Below are 25,846 nucleotides of genomic sequence, written 5' to 3'. Positions count from 1 at the left end.
GTGGCTGATATGGGTACTGCTGTAAAAATCTCCGAACAGGGGCACACCCACAGGTGACTCATCTCAAAGAACGTCAGTTACTGCACAGGTGAGTAACCACCTCTTGGTCACTTCTTAATTAAGTGGAATCTGCATTTTAGGTTAGATAAGCTAATTTGCATCTAATTCCAAGGACGGAACAGTGAATAAGAGGGTGGGATCACAATAGCTAGAGCAAGAATACCACTTGAAGAAAAACTTCCCTCCCCATTAGCCTCTTTGGATGAAGCTAAGTAAATATCTGACTGTAGATAGTCTAGCACAGATTACTGCTGTTTTACAAAAATCCTAGGAGTTAAAAAGGAACTCTAAGTGGCTCTTTCCACAGAAACTGAAAGCATGCTTAAAAATCTGATAGTTTCCTTTGTCATCAGTTGAAGCATAATTGTGTGTAAATAGACAACAGTTCTCAGCCAGATCTTTGGCCTGTAATGCAATGGCAAGAAGGCAATTATATTAACAGCCACAATAGTTGTTCAAAGCAATCTGAGATGTAAAGAAACAAGAAATTTTGACCTACCCCGATTTGAGGGGTAGGATACTCCAAAGAACATCTTTGTGTGGTGGATTAAACGATCAGTAGCATGGTTCCCAAAGGTCTTGTGTTAGCTTCAAATCTTTGTGCTTATTCATGTGGATCCATTGTCACTTTTAGGTCTGAGAGACTTTCGGCTTCCATGGAGGAAGAGTGTACAGCACTTACATAGGAAAAGCTTCAGGAGGTGTCACAAGATCTATTTAGTGGATTCATCTGCCTCAGTCTTTAGCCCAAGTGCTCTGTACGCTGTTTCAGACTATAGGTCCAGATCTTTCTATGTGGGAAGAAAACTATTTACAACCTTAGTTCTCTATCTGTATTCTCTATTTCCCAGTCTAGTTGGAGTTCACCACTGACAATACCCTCGGTTTGTTAGGACTGTTATTTTTTATGAAGTTTACAGAATCTATAGGAAAAAGTTAAAACAGTAAGCAACTTAAGGCCCCCAATGCTGCAAATATGTATCTTTACTTGTGTATCTTTACTTGCCGCAGGGGCGGATTTACCAGTAAACACAGGGTGCCCTGGCACGGGGCCCCCCAACAACAGGGGGCCCCAGGGCCAGGCACTCAGGCAGCTCAGCACCAGCACACACATACACCCCTCCCGCGGGGGGGTGCTGGGCAGGGGAGCAGGAAGGAAGGCTCCCTTGCAGCCTCAAGGGAGCAGGCGGGTGGTGTGGGTGGCAGGAGTGCCGCAAACACGGAAGGACTCAGGAGGAGCACAGGGCGGCCGCGCAGCCAGCCGGAGAGAAGCGGCACTTTGACGGGGAAAGCGCTGCTTCTCTCTGGCTGCTGGCTGTGCGGCTGCCCCTGCTCCTTCCGAGTCCTCCGCCCATGTTCGCAGGGCTGGATTCCGAAAGGGGCTTTAGAGCTGCAGCCTGGGGCCCCCTTAGCCAAAGGCTCTGCAGCCCCTGCGTTCCAGGATACCCTGCCTGGCAGGGGACGGCCCCCAGAATTGTGGCCATGGGGGCGATGCCGCACTGCGCGGAGCCACCTGTACCCCCCTTGCAGCAAACAGGAGCTGCCCCAGGTAAGTGCTCTGCACTCCCTGCCAGCCTCCTCCCCCACCCTGAGCCTCCTCCCCCACCCTAAGTATCGCCCAGACCCTGCACCCCCAGCCCTGAGCCCCAGGAGGAGAATGGAGAAAAAAAGAATGAAAAACGGGGTTGGAGGGGAGATAAGTGAGACTGCTCCCCCCACAGTTGGGGGCCCCAGAAATGAAGCTGAGCACAGGGCCCCACTAACTCTAGATCCACCACTGACTTGCCTAATTATTTCCAAGGTCTTCAGTAGGGCTACTTGCTTGAGGGAAAGTTTTGCATATGATAGTGTTGGCAGGATTGGGACCTAACTCATTAACTTGTTAGATTCATGGCTCCAAAAACCAAGTCTGATGTAATGCAAAGTCACATCTGCTTTTATAGATTCTTTTGTTAGCTAAGGAAGCATTGTCTGGGGAAGTACAGCTATGAGGCAGGAATTGCTGAGGGTTTGGCCTTGTTGACTGATAGTTCCGACAGCCTTCAGATCTGTTACAGGAGGAGTAATGCATTTTAAAATTGTCAAAGAGATATCATTTCATAATTTTAAAAAAATTTGGCTTGCATATTTTTAAAAATATCTTCAAGTATGATTTTAAAAGGTGTAGTTCTCTTTTAAATTTGGTGAAAATTGGATTGCTATTTTGAGTAATGAAAAATCTGTTTTCACTAAAATAGAATGTCAGGAAAAGCTACCTCGTTGAAATGGTGTTTAAATATTTTCTGCCCAACAGAGCTATTCTGAAAATATTTTGAAGTTGCAGTAATTTGTTTTTAGACATGAGACTACATGAAGGCTGTATTATAAAATTTAAAATTCAGTTCTTAACAAAACATCTGTGAGCATGTTGGAACTTTTCTAGTGCAAGGCCGAGGAACTGCTATGGTTTATCATGACAGTTCCTCTGCTGATCTACTTTTTTCAGGCTTTGTTGTCTGTCAAGCCAGTAATCTATAAAGTGTCTAAATAGTCTTTGAAATGGGACCGTAATGATTCAGAAGGCAAGAACTATTTTTAACTGGGCCATAATCTGGATTTCTTCCAAAACCCACAATCCCTCCTGAAATCCTCCACCCAGTCCCCTCATCTCTAGCTTAGTTTAAACTAGTACTGGAAATAACCAGTGCAAGCTGCTGCTTATTATATTCAGAGTTCTATTTCTGCAGCGAACATTAAAATAGTTGGTAGATTTACCCTCTTCTGACACCTTCTTTCCTTCTAATAGTCTCATATTTGTGGAAGCTAGAAGAATGATGGGAAAATATGATGGTAGGGCAGACCCTGGGATTTTACTATTTAATGTATACAGTAGTTTAGTGATACTGAAGACTCAATTCCTGCTGTTGTGTTTGGGTTTCATAGTTTAGGATGAATATGGGAATTTAAGGCTAGATTTAATCCAGATCTTCAGTTGCACGTAGAACTTCCTGGCTGGAGTGTGTAGCATTCTAAAAATAACCTTTAGAAAGATATTTTTATAGTTTAATAAGCCATGCTCTAAGCAGCACAAATCCTGCCTGCCTAATCCTTGCCCTCACCATCGATCTCACAGATGGCAATATTGCAGAGATTCCACGGCAAGGTATGGGAAAGATGGTAGTGCTGCTTCTACCAAAGTGTAGGCGGGGAGAGATTCATGAGAAGAGGACCCCTTTTGCACCTAGATTTTGGGGGTCTGATTCAGCCTTTTGCAATTATCCAAGTAAAAATATCTACAGTTATGAACACAGGCACATTTTATAGATATAATAAATCTGTAATCAATTTACTGTTCTATGGTGGTTTCCAGCCAGGTCTCAAATAAATGAATTAATGTACATTAAGTTCTTCCTAATTTTGTTATAACCGGATACTTTGTGTTTTGTGGAACAGTGAAATGTAGGTGGTAGTTACTGTCAGCTACTCACAGCACAAGGCAATGTTTACACAAAAGTAGCATTGTAAACTCAGAGTATGTGGTTAGATTCTCTTAAAGTGATAAGAAACATGAAGTTTCTCTGTTAATTGAAAAGAGCCTTTCAGAGATTAGCTTTGTATTTCTGCTAGCACACTGTAATCATTTAAATGTGTGTAAATAATGCAGCGTTGTAGTTGTACTTCATTTTCCTGAAATTTGTGTGAAGTTGAATAAAGTAGCAAAACTGTTGAACTACAGCAAATGAGTAGAATAGCAGGAAAGACATTAACTAGAGATGAGAGATTTTTTTTGACTAAATGGGTAGATAGGAGTTTTCTCATTCAATGAACATAATGGGAAGTGTGCATATCTTGCTTCTGATTATTATTAATTGCACATAGAAGGAAACTATGTAGAGTAAAAATGTATTGCCCAAAATGTGGGAAACTACTAATGGAATAATACCACCTAGCTAGGTATAATGCTTTCCATTAGTAGATCTCAAAGTGCTTTCAAAGGAGATCATTATCATGTAATGTCTGAATGAACCAGTCACATACAATGTGATGATACTTAATAGTATTCTCATGGTCAGGTGTGTGGCAGATTGAGGAGCTCTTCCTACTTTTAATAGCCGAAAACCTCCTGGAGTAGTTTGTAAATAAAAGTTGATTATGTAGTTGTAGAAGCCTTCTGGGCAGAACAAATAAGCACTGTTACAAAGGCATTTGCTTAAATATCTCTCCCCCCCCCCCCACAGCTATTGTACCACTATATCCCAGCATCAGAAATCACTTAATTGCCTGATCTGACAGTGCCAATTGGATGGACTCAGCAGAACTGACTTCTACATATGAAAACTGAGAGAGATGTTTAGTGGGGAAAACACCAGTTGCTCAGAGTGTGATCAAAGAAATCTGTCAGAGTAGCTTTCTTCAGGCAGTCTTTCTCTGATTGATATTTATGGTCAACCACCTGAGACCACATATACTAACCCCCGCCCCCCCCCCCGCACCAGTTACAACTTGGGGTCTGAATAAAGGATGACTAAACCCTGAAGAAAACTTTAATCAGAATAAACATGCTTTTCCTTTGAGTATTCTTGTAGACTGAGTGGCCTTTTTATTTGCCTTCAAAAGGTCTGGTGTTCTTTTTGTAAACTTTGTAATTTTGTAAACTTAACTTAAATATTTGTTACTGCATTCCATCATCTTTAATACTTAGCAATTTATAAGTAAGTTACTACACCTACGGTATTCATGTCTTCCTTTCACTCAAATGCAAAAGCACTGGAGGGCAAGTTATAGCCTTTAAATCTCTGGATTCCTGGGTAGAAATTCTGACAGATCAGATGCCTTTGACCTCAACCTTAGTGTCTGTGAACATTTCAAAGTCACTATGTAACTTGGTATAATTTTGATTTTCTTTCTAATCAAGCATCTTAGGAGTTGAACATGACTGCTATAGGTCAGGATCAAGGTGCATTGGTTGAGCTATGTCAGTCTGAAAAAGTAAATAAGCACATTGGTGAGAGACGTCTAACAAACTGGGTCTTCCATTACAAGAGCTGGATGATACTGGGGACAGCAAGAGAATTCAACATGTTGTATAATAGCATCTCTCTTGGTGGTATCCTCTCCAGCCACTGGGAAATGTCCACTCTGATCTTCTTGTCGAAACTTAAACTATGCATTTCTTCAACAAAGGAGTGATATTTTAGTTCAGTACAGCAGTTGTGGGGTAATATGCACAAGGCTGAAGTCTAAAAGTAATTCGCTATTTGAAAGGTTTCAGAGTAACAGCCGTGTTAGTCTGTATTCGCAAAAAGAAAAGGAGTACTTGTGGCACCTTAAAGACTAACCAATTTATTTGAGCATAAGCTTTTGTGAGCTACAGCTCACTTCATCGGATGCATACTGTGGAAAATACAGAAGATGTTTGTTTTTATACACACAAATCATGAAAAAATGGGTGTTTACCACTACAAAAGGTTCTCTCTCCCCCCACCTCACTCTCCTGCTGGTAATAGCTTCGCCGCTCATCTGGTCCACTCTCCGCAATGGTACCTGTGGAGAGAAGATGAAAGCGGTTAGTTACCTGTCCGTGTTGCTGGAACCCGGACATTCCCCCTTCTTCTTCTGGAGGTCACATGTTGCCAAGCTTCTTCACTGGCCTCTTGGCTCCGCTGTGCAACCTGCTCTAAATCTTTAGAGCTTTGTGCCCGTAGAAGCATATCCTGACTTTTGTCCAGAAAATCCTCAGTTTCTCGTATGCAACGCAGGGTCGTTATCTGTTGCTCCAGACCTTCAATCTTCTCTTCCAATATGGAGACCAGCTTGCACTTTGTACAGACAAAGTTGCTTCTGTCCTGTGGAAGAAAGACAAACATGGCACATCCAGTGCAGGTCACAACAGCTGAATCCCCCCTTCCATATCACCTTCCTACTGTGAGCTTCCTCAGAGAAGTTGGCAAGATGTAAGCCTCACTGGGCTCACTCCAGGCGAACTCCTGTTGTGTGCTGCTCTGCTGTTCCCCGCTGCTCCGCCGCCACTCAGCTGGTTCGGGAAGCTCTGGCTATTTTTAAACAGCCAGGCTTCCCTAAAACAGACAGCCCCAGTGCCCGCCCCCTGCAGGCTACCAGCCAATCAGGCACTCACTCAGGCTCTCACACTGCCCTCCCAGCAAACACACACTCGGATACTCACCAATCCCAGGCAAACTCCTGCTGTGTGCTGCTCTGCTGTTCCCCACTGCTCAGCCGCCGCTCAGCTGGTTCGCGAAGCTCTAGTCCACTCTCTGCAATGGTACCTGTGGAGAGAACATGAAAGCGGTTAGTTACCTTCTGCGGAAGTTCTGCGGAAAAGGACATAGGGGTGACAGTGGACAAGAAGCTGGATATGAGTCAGCAGTGTGCCCTTGTTGCCAAGAAGGCCAATGGCATTTTGGGATGTATAAGTAGGGGCATAGCGAGCAGATCGAGGGACGTGGTCGTCCCCCTCTATTCGACATTGGTGAGGCCTCATCTGGAGTACTGTGTCCAGTTTTGGGCCCCACACTACAAGAAGGATGTGGAAAAATTGGAGAGAGTCCAGCGAAGGGCAACAAAAATGATTAGGGGTCTGGAACACATGACTTATGAGGAGAGGCTGAGGGAACTGGGATTGTTTAGCCTGCAGAAGAGAAGAATGAGGGGGGATTTGATAGCTGCTTTCAACTACCTGAGAGGTGATTCCAGAGAGGATGGTTCTAGACTATTCTCAGTGGTAGAAGAGGACAGGACAAGGAGTAATGGTCTCAAGTTGCAGTGGGGGAGGTTTAGGTTGGATATTAGGAAAAACTTTTTCACTAGGAGGGTGGTGAAACACTGGAATGCGTTACCTAGGGAGGTGGTAGAATCTCCTTCTTTAGAGGTTTTTAAAGGTCAGGCTTGACAAAGCCCTGGCTGGGATGATTTAATTGGGGATTGGTCCCGCCTTGAGCAGGGGGTTGGACTAGATGACCTCCGGAGGTCCCTTCCAACCCTGATATTATGTGATTCTATGTAAAGTGATCACTCTCCTTACAATGCGTATGATAATCAAGGTGGGCCATTTCCAGCACAAATCCAGGTTTTCTCCCCCCCCAACACTCTCCTCCCACTCTCCTGTTGGTAATAGCTTTTCTAAAGTGATCACTCTCCTTACAATGACAGGTTTCAGAGTAACAGCCGTGTTAGTCTGTATTCGCAAAAAGAAAAGGAGTTCTTGTGGCACCTTAGAGACTAACCAATTTATTTGAGCATGAGCTTTCGTGAGCTACAGCTCACTTCATCGGATGCATACCGTGGAAACTGCAGCAGACTTTATATACACACAGAGAACATGAAACAATACCTCCTCCCGCCCCACTGTCCTGCTGGTAATAGCTTATCTAAAGTGATCATCAAGTTGGGCTATTTCCAGCACAAATCCAGGTTTTCTCACCCTCCACCCCCCCCCCACACACAAACTCACTCTCCTGCTGGTAATAGCCCATCCAAAGTGACAACTCTCTACACAATGTGCATGATAATCAAGTTGGGCCATTTCCTGAACAAATCCAGGTTCTCTCACCCCCCCCCCCCCTTTTTTTTTTTTCCCGGGGAGACACACACACACACACACACACACACACACACACACAACTCACTCTCCTGCTGGCAATAGCTCATCCAAACTGACCACTCTCCAAGTTTAAATCCAAGTTTAACCAGAACGTCGGGGGGGGGAGGAAAAAACAAGTGTGTGGTTTTTTTTGTTTTTTTTTTTTACAAATCAGATGTCAAGAATTATAACTTTCATAAACCAGTCGGAGAACACTTCAATCTCTCTGGTCACGCAATCACAGACATGAAGGTCGCTATCTTAAAACAAAAAAACTTCAAATCCAGACTCCAGCGAGAAACTGCTGAATTGGAATTCATTTGCAAATTGGATACTATTAATTTAGGCTTAAATAAAGACTGGGAGTGGCTAAGTCATTATGCAAAGTAGCCTATTTCCCCTTGTTTTTTCCTACCCCCCCCCCCGACGTTCTGGTTAAACTTGGATTTAAACTTGGAGAGTGGTCAGTTTGGATGAGCTGTTGCCAGCAGGAGAGTGAGTTTGTGTGTGTGTGTATGGGGGGGGGGGGGGGGGGTGAGAGAACCTGGATTTGTGCTGGAAATGGCCCACCTTGATTATCATGCACACTGTAGGGAGAGTGGTCACTTTGGATGAGCTATTACCAGCAGGAGAGTGAGTTTGTGTGTGGGGGGGTGGAGGGTGAGAAAACCTGGATTTGTGCTGGAAATAGCCCAACTTGATGATCACTTTAGATAAGCTATTACCAGCAGGACAGTGGGGTGGGAGGAGGTATTGTTTCATGTTCTCTGTGTGTATATAAAGTCTGCTGCAGTTTCCACGGTATGCATCCGATGAAGTGAGCTGTAGCTCACGAAAGCTCATGCTCAAATAAATTGGTTAGTCTCTAAGGTGCCACAAGTACTCCTTTTCTTTCTCCTTACAATGTGTGTGATAATCAAGGTGGGCCATTTCCAGCACAAATCCAGGGTTTAACAAGAACGTCGGGGGGGGGTAGGAAAAAACATGGGGAAATAGGCTTGAATAGAGACTGGGAGTGGCTAAGTCATTATACAAGGTAACCTAAGTTAATTGTATCCAATTTGCAAATGAATTCCAATTCAGCAGTCTCTCGCTGGAGTCTGGATTTGAAGTTTTTCTGTTGTAATATCGCAACTTTCATGTCTGTAATTGCATGACCAGAGAGATTGAAGTGTTCTCCGACTGGTTTATGAATGTTATAATTCTTGACGTCTGATTTGTGTCCATTTATTCTTTTACGTAGAGACTGTCCAGTTTGACCAAGGTACATGGCAGAGGGGCATTGCTGGCACATGGCATATATCACATTGGTAGATGTGCAGGTGAACGAGCCTCTGATAGTGTGGCTGATGTTATTAGGCCCTTTGATGGTGTCCCCTGAATAGATATGTGGGCACAGTTGGCAACGGGCTTTGTTGCAAGGATAGGTTCCTGGGTTAGTGGTTCTGTTTGGTATGTGGTTGCTGGTGAGTATTCACTTCAGGTTGGGGGGCTGTCTGTAGGCAAGGACTGGCCTGTCTCCAAGATTTGTGAGAGTGTTGGGTCATCCTTCAGGATAGGTTGTAGATCCTTGATAATGCGTTGGAGGGGTTTTAGTTGGGGGCTGAAGGTGACGGCTAGTGGCGTTCTGTTATTTTCTTTGTTAGGCCTGTCCTGTAGTAGGTGACTTCTGGGAACTCTTCTGGCTCTATCAATCTGTTTCTTCACTTCCGCAGGTGGGTATTGTAGTTGTAAGAATGCTTGATAGAGATCTTGTAGGTGTATGTCTCTGTCTGAGGGGTTGGAGCAAATGCGGTTGTATCGCAGAGCTTGGCTGTAGACAATGGATCGTGTGGTGTGGTCAGGGTGAAATCTGGAGGCCTCTAGGTAGGAATAGCGGTCAGTAGGTTTCCGGTATAGGGTGGTGTTTATGTGACCATTGTTTATTAGCACTGTAGTGTCCAGGAAGTGGATCTCTTGTGTGGACTGGTCCAGGCTGAGTTTGATGGTGGGATGGAAATTGTTGAAATCATGGTGGAATTCCTCAAGAGCTTCTGTTCCATGGGTCCAGATGATGATGATGATGTCATCAATATAGCGCAAGTAGAGTAGGGGCATTAGGGGACGAGAGCTGAGGAAGTGTTCTAACTCAGCCATAAAAATGTTGGGATACTGTGGAGCCATGCGGGTACCCATAGCAGTGCCGCAGATTTGAAGATATACATTGTCCCCAAATGTAAAATAGTTATGGGTAAGGACAAAGTCACAAAGTTCAGCCACCAGGTTAGCAGTGACATTATCGGGGATAGTGTTCTTGATGGCTTGTAGTCCATCTTTGTGTGGAATGTTGGTGTAGAGGGCTTCTACATCCATAGTGGTCAGGATGGTGTTATCAGGAAGATCACTGATGGACTGTAGTTTCCTCAGGAAGTCAGTGGTGTCTCGAAGGTAGCTGGGAGTGCTGGTAGCGTCAGGCCTGAGGAGGGAGTCTACATAGCCAGACAATCCTGCTGTCAGGATGCCAATGCCTGAGATGATGGGGCACCCAGGATTTCCAGTTTTATGGATCTTGGTTAGTAGATAGAATATCCCAGGTCGGGGTTCCGGGGGTGTGTCTGTGCGGATTTGTTGTTGTGCTTTTTCAGAGTTTCTTGAGCAAATGCTGTAGTTTCTTTTGGTAACTCTCAGTGGGATCAGAGGGTAATGGCTTGTAGAAAGTGGTGTTGGAGAGTTGCCGAGCAGCCTCTTGTTCATATTCTGACCTATTCATGATGACAACAGCACCTCCTTTGTCAGCCTTTTTGATTATGATGTCAGAGTTGTTTCTGAGGCTGTGGATGGCATTGTGTTCTGCATGGCTGAGGTTATGGGGCAAGTGATGCTGCTTTTCCACAAATTCAGCTCGTGCATGTCTGCAGAAGCACACTATGTAGAAGTCCAGTCTGCTGTCTCGACCTTCAGGAGGAGTCCACTCAGAATCCTTCTTTTTGTAGTGTTGGTAGGGAGGTCTCTGTGGATTAGTATGTTGTTCAGAGGTGTGTTGGAAATATTCCTTGAGTCGGAGATGTCGAAAATAGGATTCTAGGTCACCACAGAACTGTATCATGTTCGTGGGGGTGGAGGGGCAGAAGGAGGGGCCCAGAGATAGGACAGCTGCTTCTGCTGGGCTAAGAGTATAGTTAGATAGGTTAACAATATTGCTGGGTGGGTTGAGGGAACCATTGCTGTGGCCCCTTGTGGCATGTAGTAGTTTAGAAAGTTTAGTGTCCTTTTTCTTTTGTAGAGAAGCAAAGTGTGTGTTGTAAATGGCTTGTCTAGTTTTAGTAAAGTCCAGCCACAGGGAAGTTTGTGTGGAAGGTTGTTTTTTATGAGTATCCATTTTTGAGAGCTCATTCTTTATCTTTCCCTGTTTGCTGTAGAGGATGTTGATCAGGTGGTTCCGCAGTTTCTTTGAGAGCGTGTGGCACAAGCTGTCAGCATAGTCTGTGTGGTATGTAGATTGTAATGGATTTTTTACCTTCAGTCCTTTTGGTACGATGCACATCTGTTTGCATTTGGAAAGGAAGATGATGTCTGTCTGTATCTGTACAAGTTTTTTCATGCAGTTATAGATTTCCACTCCATACAGCTAAATGCAGGGCCTTGCATAATGACAGGTTTCAGAGTAACAGCCGCGTTAGTCTGTATTCGCAAAAAGAAAAGGAGTACTTGTGGCACCTTAGAGACTAACCAATTTATTTGAGCATAAGCTTTCGTGAGCTACAGCTCACTTCATCGGATGCATACTGTAGAAAATACCGTTGGGGTGTTGGGGGTGGGGGGAGAGAGAACCTGGATTTGTGCTGGAAAAGGCCCACCCTGATTATCATACACATTGTAAGGAGAGTGATCACTTTACATAAGCTATTACCAGCAGGAGAGTGAGGTGGGGGAAGAGAAAACCTTTTGTAGTGGTAAACACCCATTTTTTCATGATTTGTGTGTATAAAAACAAACATCTTCTGTATTTTCCACAGTATGCAGCCGATGAAGTGAGCTGTAGCTCACGAAAGCTTATGCTCAAATAAATTGGTTAGTCTCTAAGGTGCCACAAGTACTCCTTTTCTTTTTGCTATTTGAACTCTTCAGTTGATTAGTGTCTCAACTCTTACTGTTTTGAGTTCTTCCTATCTGGTTCATCATATAGTTTTTTTGTTTGTTTGTTTTTAAAATATTCTGTACAGCATATGTCTGGTTGCTTGTGACAAATATATTTGTATTCCCAGTAGAGTAGCAAAGGACAAAAAGACTTCAGGGAAGTTAATCAAACTCTTGGTTTACACACCAATATATAGGACTATAGGAGACATTTGAACTTGGTAGCTGGCAGAAATGGACAGCCCTAACGAATTAGGCTATGTAGCAAGTTTACTTTGCTTTTTAACTTTTTCCAGGAGCAGTTCTGTTCCTTCTAGCAAAAACCCCATCTTCGTTATAATCTACAAAGTTCCTGTCCTCTTGCCTACAACCTGTCGGGGGGGGGGAGGTTCTCTTGCCTACAATAAGGTTCCCTCAAACCTCTAACATTCTCAGTCTGATTATAAGTATCTTGTATTTTAACGATCTTTGGGCTACTTTACACTGGCAGCGGCATCGCTTTAACGTGACTTGTGTAGTCATGGCAGAGCGCCAGGAGAGAGGTCTCCCAGCGCTCTAAAAAAAACCACCTCCACGAGGGGCGTAGCTATCAGTGCTGGGAGCCCAGTGCTGGTGTACTGTCTACGCTGGCATTTTACAGTGCTGAAACTTGCTGCGCTCAGGGTGGGTGTAGACAAGCCCTTTGCTCATACAGCAGGAGATACTGATTTCTTATCTCAATTTCTGGCAGTTAAGTAACTGTTGTTTCAGGGAGGCCCTCATCATGGTGAGGTTGTGGGAGGAGGAGGACGAGATGAGCTATAGCTTACCCTCTCAAAAAAAGCATATTTCCTCCGTTAGTCCTGGTTGGTTTTGCTCATCTCATCTCTTCATTCTGGCTGTTGGGAACTACTTACTTAGCTGCCATATCACTGCCACAACAGAGCCTTTATAACTAACAGCTGAAGCTATATCATACTAGCAACTTTATAAGTAATGACCGAAACATACATACTCAGTTCTGAGGATACTACTGATTAGTCTTTAGAAATCTCAGCTGGTTAACCAGGCTGATTAGAGTCCCAGAGAGTTAGGCAGATCTTACATCCAGCTGCTGAACAGCAGGCAACATTCATCTGGAATAGTTGAGTGAACTTCCCTGGGTGAGGAGTGAGAGATAAAGGCATCAGGGGGCCAGTCTCTCTAGCAAGTGCTCTTGCCTCTGGAATTCTCTTCCACTAGAAGTATGCGTACTAGCTGGGCCACATTCAAGCAGTGCTCCAGTTTCTAACTGTAAATTCCGGAGCCCTTAGCATACAGAGATGGCTTTCTCATTCCTCTCTGTAAGTTTGTAGTGCCAGATTTTTGACTGGTGTCAATCAGCATTTTTCCTAGCCAAACAGGAAAAAAAAGCTTGGTTAGTTTTGTACCAAAACTGAATTAGGTAGTTTGTTTTTTCTCATTGTAATGAAAAACAGAAAATTTTGTTCAAGTCAAATGAAATGTTTTGAATGTCAGTTGACATCTTTAAATTTTTTGTTTTCAGAAAAGGTTTTCAGCAGAAATTACTTGCCAGATTTGACCTGAATTCACAAATAGTTTTGGTGCCCCGAAAAAGTCAGTTTTGGGGTGGATTTATCATTTGCAGAGCCAGGTTACATGGAAGACAATGGAGCTAGGCTGATTTGCACTTGCTGAAAATCTGGCCCATAGCATTATGGAGGGCTGGGAGTTTCCCTGTGCTTGGCAAAATATTGCTTGTCATCTCAACGATGTCCAAGATGCTTTGAGAGTACACTGATGACACTGATATAGCAATAAATTGGCTTCAGCTCCTGTCTTACAAATTTTCTCAGCTTTGCCTCTAGTCATGTGGGCACAGTGTTTACCTGCTCAGTTATTGAACTTCATTAATTATTGCCAATCCAGGAAGGTGCTTTTGATGACCCTTAATTTACTTACATAAATGCTTTTCTTGCTGCTGATTTAATTGGAAATAAACTCAGAGTTTGACTGTCTAGCCTCCGAGCTGGGCATCTGATCACAGTATTGTGTTGCCATGTCCATGGCCTATGATCAAAATATATATGTTTTATTTTTAGTTTGAAATAATCCTAAAATGTTTGTACTGGAGTTAGAATAACTTTTATTCTCTCTAAGGAAAGCAACATAGTATAACTCTTAATTTATAATTGCTTAAATCATTAACATGCATTTACTTGTTTTGTTTTGGTTCCCAGTTGCAGGAGCTAGTGTTGTCCCTCTTCATCCCCTCCTGCCCTCCCCACCCCCTGCTGTGCACTGTTTTCTTAAACAGTCCACTTTTTGTTTCTTCATTTGATGTACTGTAAAGTCAGAGACTACTCTACATGAAAGCCTATTCAAAAACTGGCCCCAATGTTTTATACTTGAATGCTATTGTTTAACTGAAAAACTCATTTGTATACTCAGCTATAATGGTGTTTAGTACAGAGCATGAATTTAAAGAGCAATTTATTATAGGACTAGCTGAAGTACAAATTTGTTGACTGAGTCATTTGGATCCCTGTGGTGCTGTGTGCAGTACCATGTCACTTTAATTTGTGCAATTTAGCAAAGTTTCTATAGAATTACACTAATCCTTTCTTTCAGCTTACTGTACTATAGTTCCTTTATGGAGTAAAACATAACTTAGAAAATCACAATTTTATCATTCAAAGGAAGAAATAGAGACGTTTTCAGTTTGTTCTTTAAATGGTGGCTTAGTAACCCTGGTTCTGCTCTGCAGAATTCCTCTTTAAATGGGAATCAGATGATTCTTGAGTTTCTTGGTATATGTGGGTTTTTTCTTTGTTTGTGGGAGACTTCACAAGGTCATAATTTAAAAACAATTGTAAATCCTGCTTATTTGTAGGGCACTGGCTGACATGAACAATGATGGGAGGATGGACCAGATGGAATTTTCTATTGCTATGAAACTTATCAAACTAAAACTACAAGGTTATCAGCTCCCCTCTGTACTCCCTTCTGCCATGAAGCAGCCTCCTATTGCTGTTCCTGGTGCACCAGGGTTTGGTAAGAGCAAAATTTGTTTCTAGTTCTGTGGTATGATAACCTCTATAAAAGTTTTGTTTGGGGGGTTTATATTTTGATTTATTTCAATTTTCTAAAATTGAAAAAGGTACTACTTAAAATCAAAACGATATATAGTTTTAAAACAGCCTAATGAGCCTGGCTCCTTAGCATCCAGGCATAATCAATAACAAGTCAGTTTCCTACTCCATTGCAGACCCTGCTCTGCTCCCTCTGTACTCTCACCATCACCAAATATTAGGAAAAGCAGATGAGCCCTGCACCATGCTGTGAAGATCAACAGAGCTGGGCTGTTTCAGACCAAGGGGAGGGAGTGAATTCCGAAGTTGGGGGCCTTCAGTGAGACCACCTTGCTGGCAGTTTCCTTAGGTCTTCGTTAATGGGTTCCAGCTCTAACACCTCTGCCACAGTTACAATCAGCGATCTCGATTTAATTTAACCAAAATAGTGTGGAGCAGTCCACACCTCTTTGCCTATGCAAAGAGAGGCATTAATAGTAGTAGCCAGAGTGGCTACGGCTGCTCTTGGAACTTGTAACTGGCATTGCTGAAGTGGTCATGACTCCAAAGAAAGGATTGGGTAACACAGGATTGAAATAGATGGCATAAAATAAATGGGTGGGTAAAAACCTGGGTCCTAATGCTTAACATGTTGAGTTTCTTCTGCATTCTGGTGTTGAGAGCCACTTTACATGTAACCTTTAGTTTGCAACGTCTCCTGGTATTTAGATGCCTGGTAATTGTGATCACCATAAAGAGTGAATTAAATAAATAATGTATTTGGTAAGTGTTGCACCAAAACTCTCACCTTTTAAAACCTGCATATCTGCTAATTAGTTATGTTTCTCCCCCCTCCCTTCCCCCAAACTTTTGCCGTTTGGTTTATAGAACTTTATCTGGGGCCCTAATGCTTGAGCGAAGTTCAAAAGAACAAATATTGGACTTAAGGAAGAAAAAGCATAAAAGATTGAAATTAAATTATGAAGCAAGAAACCCAGCGAATAATCAGGTTCTCTTTTCCTAGCCCGCTGTAGACACGCTCCCAGCTGTGTGCATGCAGCCTCACCTCTCCCCCCGGCCGAATCGCTGAATCTCCTTGACCGCCACTTGTCGCCTGTGCAGCTGTGCTCACACCTAAAATACCTTCTCGCTGTGCTTTACCCTATTAGCTTTGCACTGCCTCGTTTTGCCGGTAGGCTGTGAGCAGTTCTGAAACTCATTCTTTTTGGACGGTGGCTAAATGTAGATGTTCAGTTCTCTACCCACTAGTGTTTGACAGTGTTGCTCTTGAGCTAGCACACAGTGAACAATTTTCTAAAGGCAGGTTTCAGAGGAGCAGCCGTGTTAGTCTGTATCCGCAAAAAGAACAGGGAGGACTTGTGGCACCTTAGAGACTAATACATTTCTTTAAGCATGAGCTTTCGTGAGCTACAGCTCACTTCATCGGATGCATGCAGTGGAAAATACAGTGGGGAGATTTTATATACACAGAGAACATGAAACAGTGGATGTTACCATACACACTGTAACCAGAGTGATCAGGTAAGGTGAGCTATTACCAGCAGGAGAGGGAAAAAACCTTTTGTAGTGATAATCAAGATGGGCCATTTCCAGCAGTTGACAAGAACGTGTGAGGAACAGTGGGGGGAGGGGTGGAAATAATCATGGGGAAATAGTTTTACTTTGTGTAATGACACATCCACTCCCAGTCTTTATTCAAGCCTAATGTAATGATGTCCAGTTTGCAAATTAATTCCAATTCAGCAGTCTCTCGTTGGAGTCTGTTTTTGAAGTTGGAGTCTTTTTTTGTTGAAGAATGGCCACTTTTAGGTCTGTAATTGAGTAACCAGAGAGATTGAAGTGTTCTCCGACTGGTTTTTGAATGTTATAGTTCTTGACGTCTGATTTGTGTCCATTTATTCTTTTACGTAGAGACTGTCCGGTTTGGCCAATGTACATGGCAGAGGGGCATTGCTGGTACATGATGGCATATCACACTGGTAGATGTGCAGGTGAACGAGCCTCTGATAGTGTGGCTGATGTGATTAGGCCCTATGATGGTGTCCCCTGAATAGATATGTGGGCACAGTTGGCAACAGGCTTTGTTGCAAGGATAGGTTCCTGGGTTAGTGGTTCTGTTGTGTGGTGTGTGGTTGCTGGTGAGCATTTGCTTCAGATTGGGGGGGCTGTCTGTAAGCAAGGACTGGCCTGTCTCCCAAGATCTGTGAGAGTGATAGGTCGTCCTTCAGGATAGGTTGTAGATTCTGGATGATGTGCTGGAGAGGTTTTAGTTGGGGGCTGAAGGTGACGGCTGGTGGCGTTCTGTTATTTTCTTTGTTGGGCCTGTCCTGTAGTAGGTGACTTCTGGGTACTCTTCTGGCTCTATCAATCTGTTTCTTCACTTCCGCAGGTGGGTATTGTAGTTGTAAGAATGCTTGATAGAGATCTTGTAGTTGTTTGTCTCTGTCTGAGGGGTTGCAGCAAATGCGGTTGTATCGTAGAGCTTGGCTGTAGAAAATGGATCGTGTGATTTGGTCTGGATGAAAGCTGGAGGCATGTAGGTAAATATAGCGGTCAGTAGGTTTCCGGTATAGGGTGGTGGTTATGTGACCATCGCTTATTAACACCGTAGTGTCCAGGAAGTGGATCTCTTGTGTGGATTGGTCCAGGCTGAGGTTGATGGTGGGATGGAAATTTGTTGAAATCATGGTGGAATTCCTCAAGGGCTTCTTTTCCATGGGTCCAGATGATGAAGATCTCATCAATATAGTGCGAGTAGGGGCGTTAGGGGATGAGAGCTGAGGAAGTGTTATTCTAAGTCAGCCATAAAAATGTTGGGATACTGTGGGGCCATGCGGGTACCCATAGCAGTGCCGCTGGTTTGAAGGTATACATTGTCCCCAAATGAGAAATAGTTATGGGTGAGGACAAAGTCACAAAGTTCAGCCTCCAGGTTTGTCATGACATTATCGGGGATACTGTTCCTGACGACTTGTAGTCCATCTTTGTGTGGAATGTTGGTGTAGAGGGCTTCTACATCCATAGTGGTCAGGATGGTGTTATCAGGAAGATCACCGATGGATTGTAGTTTCCTCCGGAAGTCAGTGGTGTCTCCAAGATAGCTAGGAATGCTGGTAGCGTAGGGCCTGAGGAGGGAGTCTACATAGCCGGACAATCCTGCTGTCAGGGTGCCAATGCCTGAGATGATGGGGCGTCCAGGATTTCCAGGTTTATGGATCTTTATGGATTATGGATGTTTGGAGTTCTAGGGGTGTGTCTGTGCAGATTTGTTCTTGTGCTTTTTCAGGGAGTTTCTTGAGCAGATGGTGTAGTTTCATTTGGTAACCTTCAGTGGGATCAGAGGGTAATAGCTTGTAGATGTGGTGTTGGAGAGCTGCCTAGCAGCCTTTTGTTCATATTCCGACCTATTCATGATGACGACAGCACCTCCTTTGTCAGCCTTTTTGATTATGAGGTCAGAGTTGTTTCTGAGGCTGTGGATAGCATTGTGTTCTGCATGGCTGAGGTTATGGGGCAAGTGATGCTGCTTTTCCACAATTTCAGCCTGTGCATGTCAGCGGAAGCACTCTATGTAGAAGTCCAGTCTGCTGTCTCGACCTTCAGGAGGAGTCCACTCAGAATCCTTCTTTTTGTAGTGTTGGTAGGGAGGTCTCTGTGGGTTAGTATGTTGTTCAGAGGTGTGTTGGAAATATTCCTTGAGTCGGAGATGTCGAAAATAGGATTCTAGGTCACCACAGAACTGTATCATGTTCGTGGGGGTGGAGGGGCAGAAGGAGAGGCCCCGAGATAGTGTGTATGGTAACACCCATTGTTTTGTGTTTTCTGTGTGTATAAAATCTCCCCACTGTATTTTCCACTGCATGCATCTGACGAAGTGAGGGGTAGCTCACGAAAGCTTACGCTCAGATAAATTTGTTAGTCTCTAATATGCCACAAATTTTCTAAAGCAAACTCTTATATTTCTTTGGTTAGCATTGCAGTCACATAATCCTGTAATATACGTACACTATAAAATATTATGTTCTTGTTGCCTTTACTAACTAAGAGCTTGGTAACCCTGGAGTTTTTCAGAGTCTTTATCCTCACTTCAACCTGCTGTCTAATTCTAGGTTTACTGCTGTATAACTCTGCAGTCTGCAAACTCCTTAAATTATTTTCTGATACAAATGGTTCTAAATTGGAAAAATGTCTACTTTTTCTTGTGTGCAGGTATTGGGGGCATTGTCAGCATGCCATCTCTTACAGCTGTAGCCCCAGTACCGATGGCGTCCATTCCAGTAGTAGGAATGTCTCCACCTTTAGTATCTTCTGTTCCTAAAGCAGCAGTGCCTCCCCTGGCTAATGGAGCTCCTGCTGTTATACAACCTCTGCCTGCTTTTGCTCATCCTGGTATGCTGCATACTGACACTATGTATTTACTTTTTTCTGTTAAATTGTTGAGCAATTTTCTTTGTATCCAAAAAGAGAGAATATGGTATTAGTAACTGTTATTATTTTAAAGAATTGCTTTATTTAGGGAATACACTTAAATTGGGTCAATTCAAATAGGATTAAAAAAAACCTTAAACCTTCAGTAGAAGAAATCTAGGTTTATTATATTTTAAAACTACTTAGATTTTTTCAGATATTTCTATACACAATCCAACAATAACCATGAACAAAATGTTGGCACTCTAGTAAAAGTACAATTAAATTAGCTTGCCCATCATCCAGAATTGATACCTACAAATTGGTACTCCTTACCTATTTGTAACCATTAAGATAATACTGTTCTTTGGATTACTTTCAAAATACCAGAATATGCAGTATTCCAATTTTTATTTTATAAAGTAAGCTGCTCTTTTAATGTATCAACCAGATTTATATTAAGCATGCAAATACAGGAAGTCATGAAGGTGATGTGTGTTGTATTTTTTGTGGGGCAGAGGAGAGGTTACTAATTTATTTTTGTATTGGGAACATTGCCTAAAAAACCCCCCAAACTGATTTTAAAATTATAATACTTGTTTTGTGGGGTTAGCAGTTAGTTGTCTATCATTATGAATTGTACAGATATGTTTCAAATTTACTTTTATGATTATTCTTACTATTACAGCCACATTGCCAAAGAGTTCTTCCTTTAGTAGATCTGGACCTGGGTCACAGTTAAACGCTAAACTGCAAAAGGCACAATCATTTGATGTGGCTAGGTAAGTTAGTGTGGAGTGTGTGTGCATGCACATGTGGAATATGCTCTAGCAGGCAGTACTGCCTTAGACTCGAATAGATTAATACCACCCTTCATTCAACTTCACTTCTGTAATTCAGAAAATCAAGTCTTGTCAAGTTATTACTTCAAAGGTTTTATAGAATATCTTCATTAAATGTGAAATACTAGATTAGTTACAAACCAGTGAAATACAGCATTTTTAACTGTTGTAAAAGTTTCAAGTCACATTACAACATGAGGCTTTTGAGTGGGTACAGAAAAGTACATGCCTAAAGTGAGCCTAATCTGGTTCGTTTCGTATCACTAGGCCACTCCTTTTGTGCTACAGAAAGATAACACTTACATTTTTCTTAGAAAATAGAGAAGTAGTTTCAGAAGTAAAATATTAAAATGTGGGAGTGCAGTCCAGAGACTAACTCTTTCTTGTAAGTTTTTTGGTTTTATATTTTTTGTTATATGTAAGAATTTATTAAAAGACTGGTCCAAGGAGACATAAAATATTGACTTAAAGAGAACTTTGATGGGGGAGAGAAGCTAATCGTTGCAATATAGTGTTGAGGACTGAACAGTTGTTCAACTCCCTGTGGATTTCAGGGAAGAAAATAATTGCTGCTTCACATACCATTTTTAAGTGTTAAAATTTTGTTTGGCTTTTAATCTTAGCTCTCCAGGTAAATTGTGTTTGGAAGTTTCTTTTGTGTCACAGTGTTAGATGCTAAATGTCACTATTACTTGTCTGTAAATGAGATTTAAAAATGCCTTGCAACTCAAACTTTTTTTTGTCTGAGTATTGTTGGGACCAGTGGAAGCAGTATGCTGTAATCCCCACACGGGGAGTGGAGTGGACCGCTTTCACCAGTGTGACGTAATAGTGATTAGCTCCATAGAGACTGAAATCCAGGACTCCTTTGATAAAAGAACTGGATATTCCTTAAGACAGCTATCACAGTGATAAGGCAAACTTCACCTCTGACTCTCTGGTCTCTTCTAGAGCTGGGTGGGATATGGTTTTCCTTTCCTGTAAAGCCTTTGAGATTTCAAAAATTTTCCTGTTACATATTGGGATGAGCCTGAGACCTTTTGAAGTTTTGAGGTGAAGGAGAATAGGACAATGGGCAGACTATTCAGGGATCGATATCTCTGAATATCTCCTGTTGGAGCTGTTCCACTGTGTATAAAAAGTATTCACTGGGCCAGAGTGACACTAACTTTATAGTCCAGCGAATAGGGCAGCCGCTTGGGATGTGGGAGACCCAGATTAAAATCTGCACTCTGAGTCAGACAGAATGCCCTAACCATCATGCTGTTAGCTATTCTGAGGTGATCGGGTTCTCTCATTTTGATCAGAAATTCCATCATTTAAACAGATATGGTTCTACAAAATTTTGGTTTTGATGAATTGGCATTTTCTGATGAGAAAACATTTTTAGTAGGGCTGTCAATTAATTGCAGTTAATTTGTTTTGAGTTAATCTCTTGAGTTAACTCAATTCAAAAAAATTAATTATGATCACAGTTTTAATCACACCGTTAAACAATAGAATACCAATTTAAACTTATTTTAAATATTTTTGGATTTTTTTTATATTTTCAAATATATTGATTTCAATTACAACACAATACAAAGTGTACAGTGGTCACTTTATATTATATTTATTTGCACTGTAAAAGAAGATAAAAGAAATAGCATTTTCCAATTCACTTTATACAAGTACTATATTGCAATCTCTTTATCGTGAAAGTGCAACTTACAAATGTAGGTTTGTTTGTTTGTTACATAACTGCACTCAAAAACAAAATGTAAAACTTTAGCACCTACAAGTCCACACTGCTGATGACTGGTTCTGCTTGATAACTATTCAAAGCAGTGCGGACTGATGCACGTTCATTTTTCATCATCTAAGTCAGATGCCACCAGGTTGACTTTCTTTTTTGATGGTTCAGGTTCTGTAGTTTTCCAAATCAGAGTGTTGCTCTTCTAAGACTTCTGACATCAGATTCCACACCTCTTCCCTCTCAGATTTTAGAAGGCACTCCAGATTCTTAAACCTTGGGTAGAGTGCTGTAGCTCTCTTTAGAAATCTCATATTGGTACCATCTTTGTGTTTTTGTCAAGTCTGCAATGAAAGTGTTCGTAAAATGAACATCTGCTGGGTCATCATCCAGGACTGCCATAACACGAAATATATGGCAGAATGCAGATAAAACCACGGAGCAGGAGACATACAATTCTCCCCCAAGGAGTTCAGTTACAAATTTAATTAACGGATTTTTTTTTAAATGATAGTCATAATCATGGAAGCATGTCCTCTGGAATGGTGACCGAAGCATGAAGGGGCATACCAATGTTTAGCATGTAAACGGGGCATGTAAATACCTTGCAATGCCTGCTACAAAAGTGCCATGTGAATGCCTCTTCTCACTTTCAGGTGACATTGTAAATAAGAAACGGGCAGCATTATTTCCCATAAATATGAACAAACTTGTTTGTCTGAGCAATTGGCTGAACAAGAAGTAGGACCGAGTGGACTTGTAGGCTCCAAAGTTTTACATTTATTTTTTATTGCAGTTTAAAAAAAATCTAACATTTGTAAGGTGCAAATATTTGTAAACAAAAATATAGTGACTACTGTATACTTTGTATTCCGTGTTGTTGTTGAAATCAATATATTTGAAAATGTAGAAAACATCCAAAAACATTTAAATAAAATGGTATTCTATTGTTTAACAGTGCGATTAAAGCTACGATTAATCATGATTAATTTTTTTAATCATTTGACAGCCCTAATTTTTAGAGTTCTAGCCTGAATCTGTTGACCTGTGCTGTAGTGCTTTTTCCCACCATGGGCTCCAAAATGCAGCGTAGACATACCTTCTCAGACTTGAGCCCTGGGCTGCTGTTCTTTGTGATCAGTCATGATTATCTCAGCAGGCCTGACTTATCTTCAGTGCCTGCAGTACCGTTCCCTCTGGGAACAGTGACCGTGCTTTAAGAAGGCTATCTACCCACTGGTTACCAAAATATTACTTACTTAGAACCAAAATGTTTTAGAGAACAGATCTTAAAACAATAAACTATTCGCTACGTGTTGCTGCCTCTCTAAAGCTTAACATTGCAGGGAGCAGGAAAAGGTCCATTTTTCTTCAGACTCCCTCCATAGATCTGCTCTCTGCATTAGCCTGTCCCCTTTGACACCCTCTCACAGCTGATACCTCCTCCAGTCTTCCCTTTTTGACTGTTCAGTGTTTGTTTGGAGGATACTTGTCTAGATCCATTGTGTTGCTTTCCGGCTTGTTTTTCCCACAGTCCCTTATTAAGCTGCATTAGTACAGGAAAATCTTATAACTTGTTATACAATAACTTCACTGACCAGTTCACATACAGTGTTCATAAAATTCTCTTAATATTCTTAGATTATTACATAGCAGCTCCATATCAGTCACCACAGCTATCTAGTACTGGGAATAAACAGGAATAGATTGCGGGGGGAGGACAAATGCATACAAATATGGTGGCTTTTCAGTGATCGATATTTTAAAAATCTTTTTAATTCACCTTTCATCACTTAAATTAAGACATTAATATTTTGTATTCCAGTGCAAAATGTAGAAGATGTACTTTAAGATTAAAAGGATCTGACTAGTTTAACAACTTCAATTTAAAATAAATATATAGTGTGAGGAAAGGGGGAGGGGGGAGATAAGGGATGCAGACTGGCTCAGGCAATGTTAGAATGGAATATAAGAGTCACTACCAGTTTAGTGGTTTCAGCCCTTCTCAGCTCAGTAGGGAAAGTAGTTGCTATGCAATCTGTTCAGTGGCCTATGTGAAAGAAATTGGATTGTCTCAGTCCAATTCTTACTGTGTCCTAGCGTCCTGGCATGTTTTGGCAGACTTAATAGAGGACCATGGGTTAAATGGAGCTGAAGACTGAACTAACATTTCATTCCTATACCTGCTCTCTCCAGTTCTTAGTACTGAGACACATTTGCAGCTAGCATGGGGAAACTGTCTCTGCAAATAGCTGACCTATTTAAAAATACTTGTATTTTCCGTTAGCTCTGTTTGTTTCTTTTCAGCTCTGTTATCAGCCTCCGGTTGGTTGGTTGCTAGGCTGGAAAGACACCTGGTTAAGGTTAGCATAAGATGAGATGCTGTTTCTACCAACTACGTGGAGAGTTTCCCACCATACAATTGAACAAAGATTTTTGCATATTTTGGATCTTCCAAAGCACTGAGACTATTTACTTTTCTACCTTTCTGAAAAAGCAAAGCTATCTATGACAAGGATGATTATTTGGCCTAATTTGGGATAAGAAACATGCTTTTAAAATGCTGAACTGGGTAACTGTTCTCAACCACCACTTCAATAGTATGTAATCTTTTTGAAGTAAGAGCTGGGAAAAATTGTTGAAAGAACAAATTCAGATGTAAACCTTGAACTTCAATCTGTCCTCCTGTAGCTTGAAATATGAGTATTTTTTTTCTCTCTCCTAATTCCAGTGTGCCTCCTGTAGCAGAATGGGCTGTTCCTCAGTCATCAAGACTGAAATATAGGCAGCTGTTCAATAGCCATGACAAAACTATGAGTGGACACTTAACAGGTATTAGAACAATTTTTATATTCTTTATTTTTTTGCTTCCATTTGATTGATCTTTGACAACTATGTGTCTGTTAATGTGGTGCTTGAATTATGGAAGGTGAGTGAAAGCAGAGTTTGCATCCTGAAATGAGTAACTTTCCAAATGGGGGAAAAAGCTTATTTTCTATATTACTGTTTTCCATCCGCCCTTTGATTACAACTGAGAGCAAACATATGATCATTTGTGAGTGGTTGCTACTTAGGGCTTGTCTACACAGGGAAGTTAGAATGCAGCAAACTAGGGTGTGAATTTATGGCACACTAGCTACTCTGCCCTATCTCCCCAAGTGGACATTCTGACTGCACTAAAAGAGCCTGCACGAGAACGCATTTAGTGCGCAGAATGTTGATTTGGGGAAGATAGTGCAGAGTAGCTAGTGTACCGTAAATTCACACGCTAGTTTGCTGCATGTTAACTTCCCTGTGTAGACAGGCTCTTAGTAAAATGGGCGAGGGTTGGGGAAGGGAGTTCAAAAGCCATCTAATGCCCCTGTGTGACAGGCTTCAGTTGGTCCACTGAGCCACTGTGGGGGGGTGGAGAGTTACTGCCTCACCAGCAGGCCTTGATCACACCTTTCTGTCACTAGGGAATTAGCGGAGGGAGGTGTGCCGGCAAGAATCTGTGGCGCACCCCTCAGGCAGGGGAAGTGCCGGCAAGAGTCTGTGGCGTTGTCGGGATTCTGCTACCCTAGGCGGGTTGGTTGGGGTAAGGGAACGCAGGCCCACCCAACTCCACTGCATTCCAGCTCAGGGCTCTGACAATGGCGGGACCCTCTCCTCCCGCCACTGGGTGAGCGGGGAGCCATCCGCAACACGCTGACCAAATAGACCCACCGCACTGTGCAGTTCTGCCCCTGGGCTACTTCCTACCAGGTCTCTTGAGCGCGTCCCTCTGGTCCCTCCAGCTCGTCAGGGTATTCAGCTGCTGGCAGCTCCAGCTCCCCCTCCGTGTCAGGCTCACACTGGCCTGGGTTACTGCCTGGCTCCTCCAGGTACTCGGCAGCTGGCAGTCCTGGTAGCCCCAGTCCTTCCTCCAGGTCAGGTTTCTCCTGGCCCAGGGTCTTCCCTAGCTCGGCAGCAGGGTCTGAAGGGAACAGCCAGCAGCCTGTGTCTGTCTCCCTCCCTGGTGCTGCCCTGACTGGGCTAAGGGCCCCGCCCTTTGTACTTC

General features: G+C 42.5%; 1 protein-coding gene and 1 long non-coding RNA gene across 6 annotated transcripts in view; one reads left to right on the top strand and one right to left on the bottom strand.

The window, feature by feature from the left end:
* ITSN1 (intersectin 1) overlaps window positions 1-25,846 on the top strand; it is a 226,089-nt gene that overhangs the window by 59,379 nt on the left and 140,864 nt on the right. For all 5 annotated transcript variants that reach the window (XM_077818952.1, XM_077818938.1, XM_077818930.1 and 2 more), the window contains 4 exons: window positions 14,628-14,788; window positions 19,036-19,215; window positions 19,922-20,015; window positions 24,539-24,639. In XM_077818952.1, the coding sequence (XP_077675078.1) occupies window positions 14,628-14,788; window positions 19,036-19,215; window positions 19,922-20,015; window positions 24,539-24,639 (536 nt within the window). The remainder of the gene's footprint in view (window positions 1-14,627; window positions 14,789-19,035; window positions 19,216-19,921; window positions 20,016-24,538; window positions 24,640-25,846) is intronic.
* LOC144265951 (uncharacterized) lies at window positions 5,494-25,786 on the bottom strand. The gene is made up of 3 exons (XR_013346392.1): window positions 25,549-25,786; window positions 6,224-6,326; window positions 5,494-5,885 (listed from the first exon to the last, which is right to left on the bottom strand). It is a non-coding gene; the product is annotated as an uncharacterized LOC144265951 (long non-coding RNA).

Source organism: Eretmochelys imbricata, chromosome 1, assembly GCF_965152235.1.
Source record: "Eretmochelys imbricata isolate rEreImb1 chromosome 1, rEreImb1.hap1, whole genome shotgun sequence".
Taxonomy (NCBI): Eukaryota; Metazoa; Chordata; order Testudines; family Cheloniidae; genus Eretmochelys; species Eretmochelys imbricata.
This window is presented reverse-complemented; position numbering and strand designations above follow the sequence as displayed.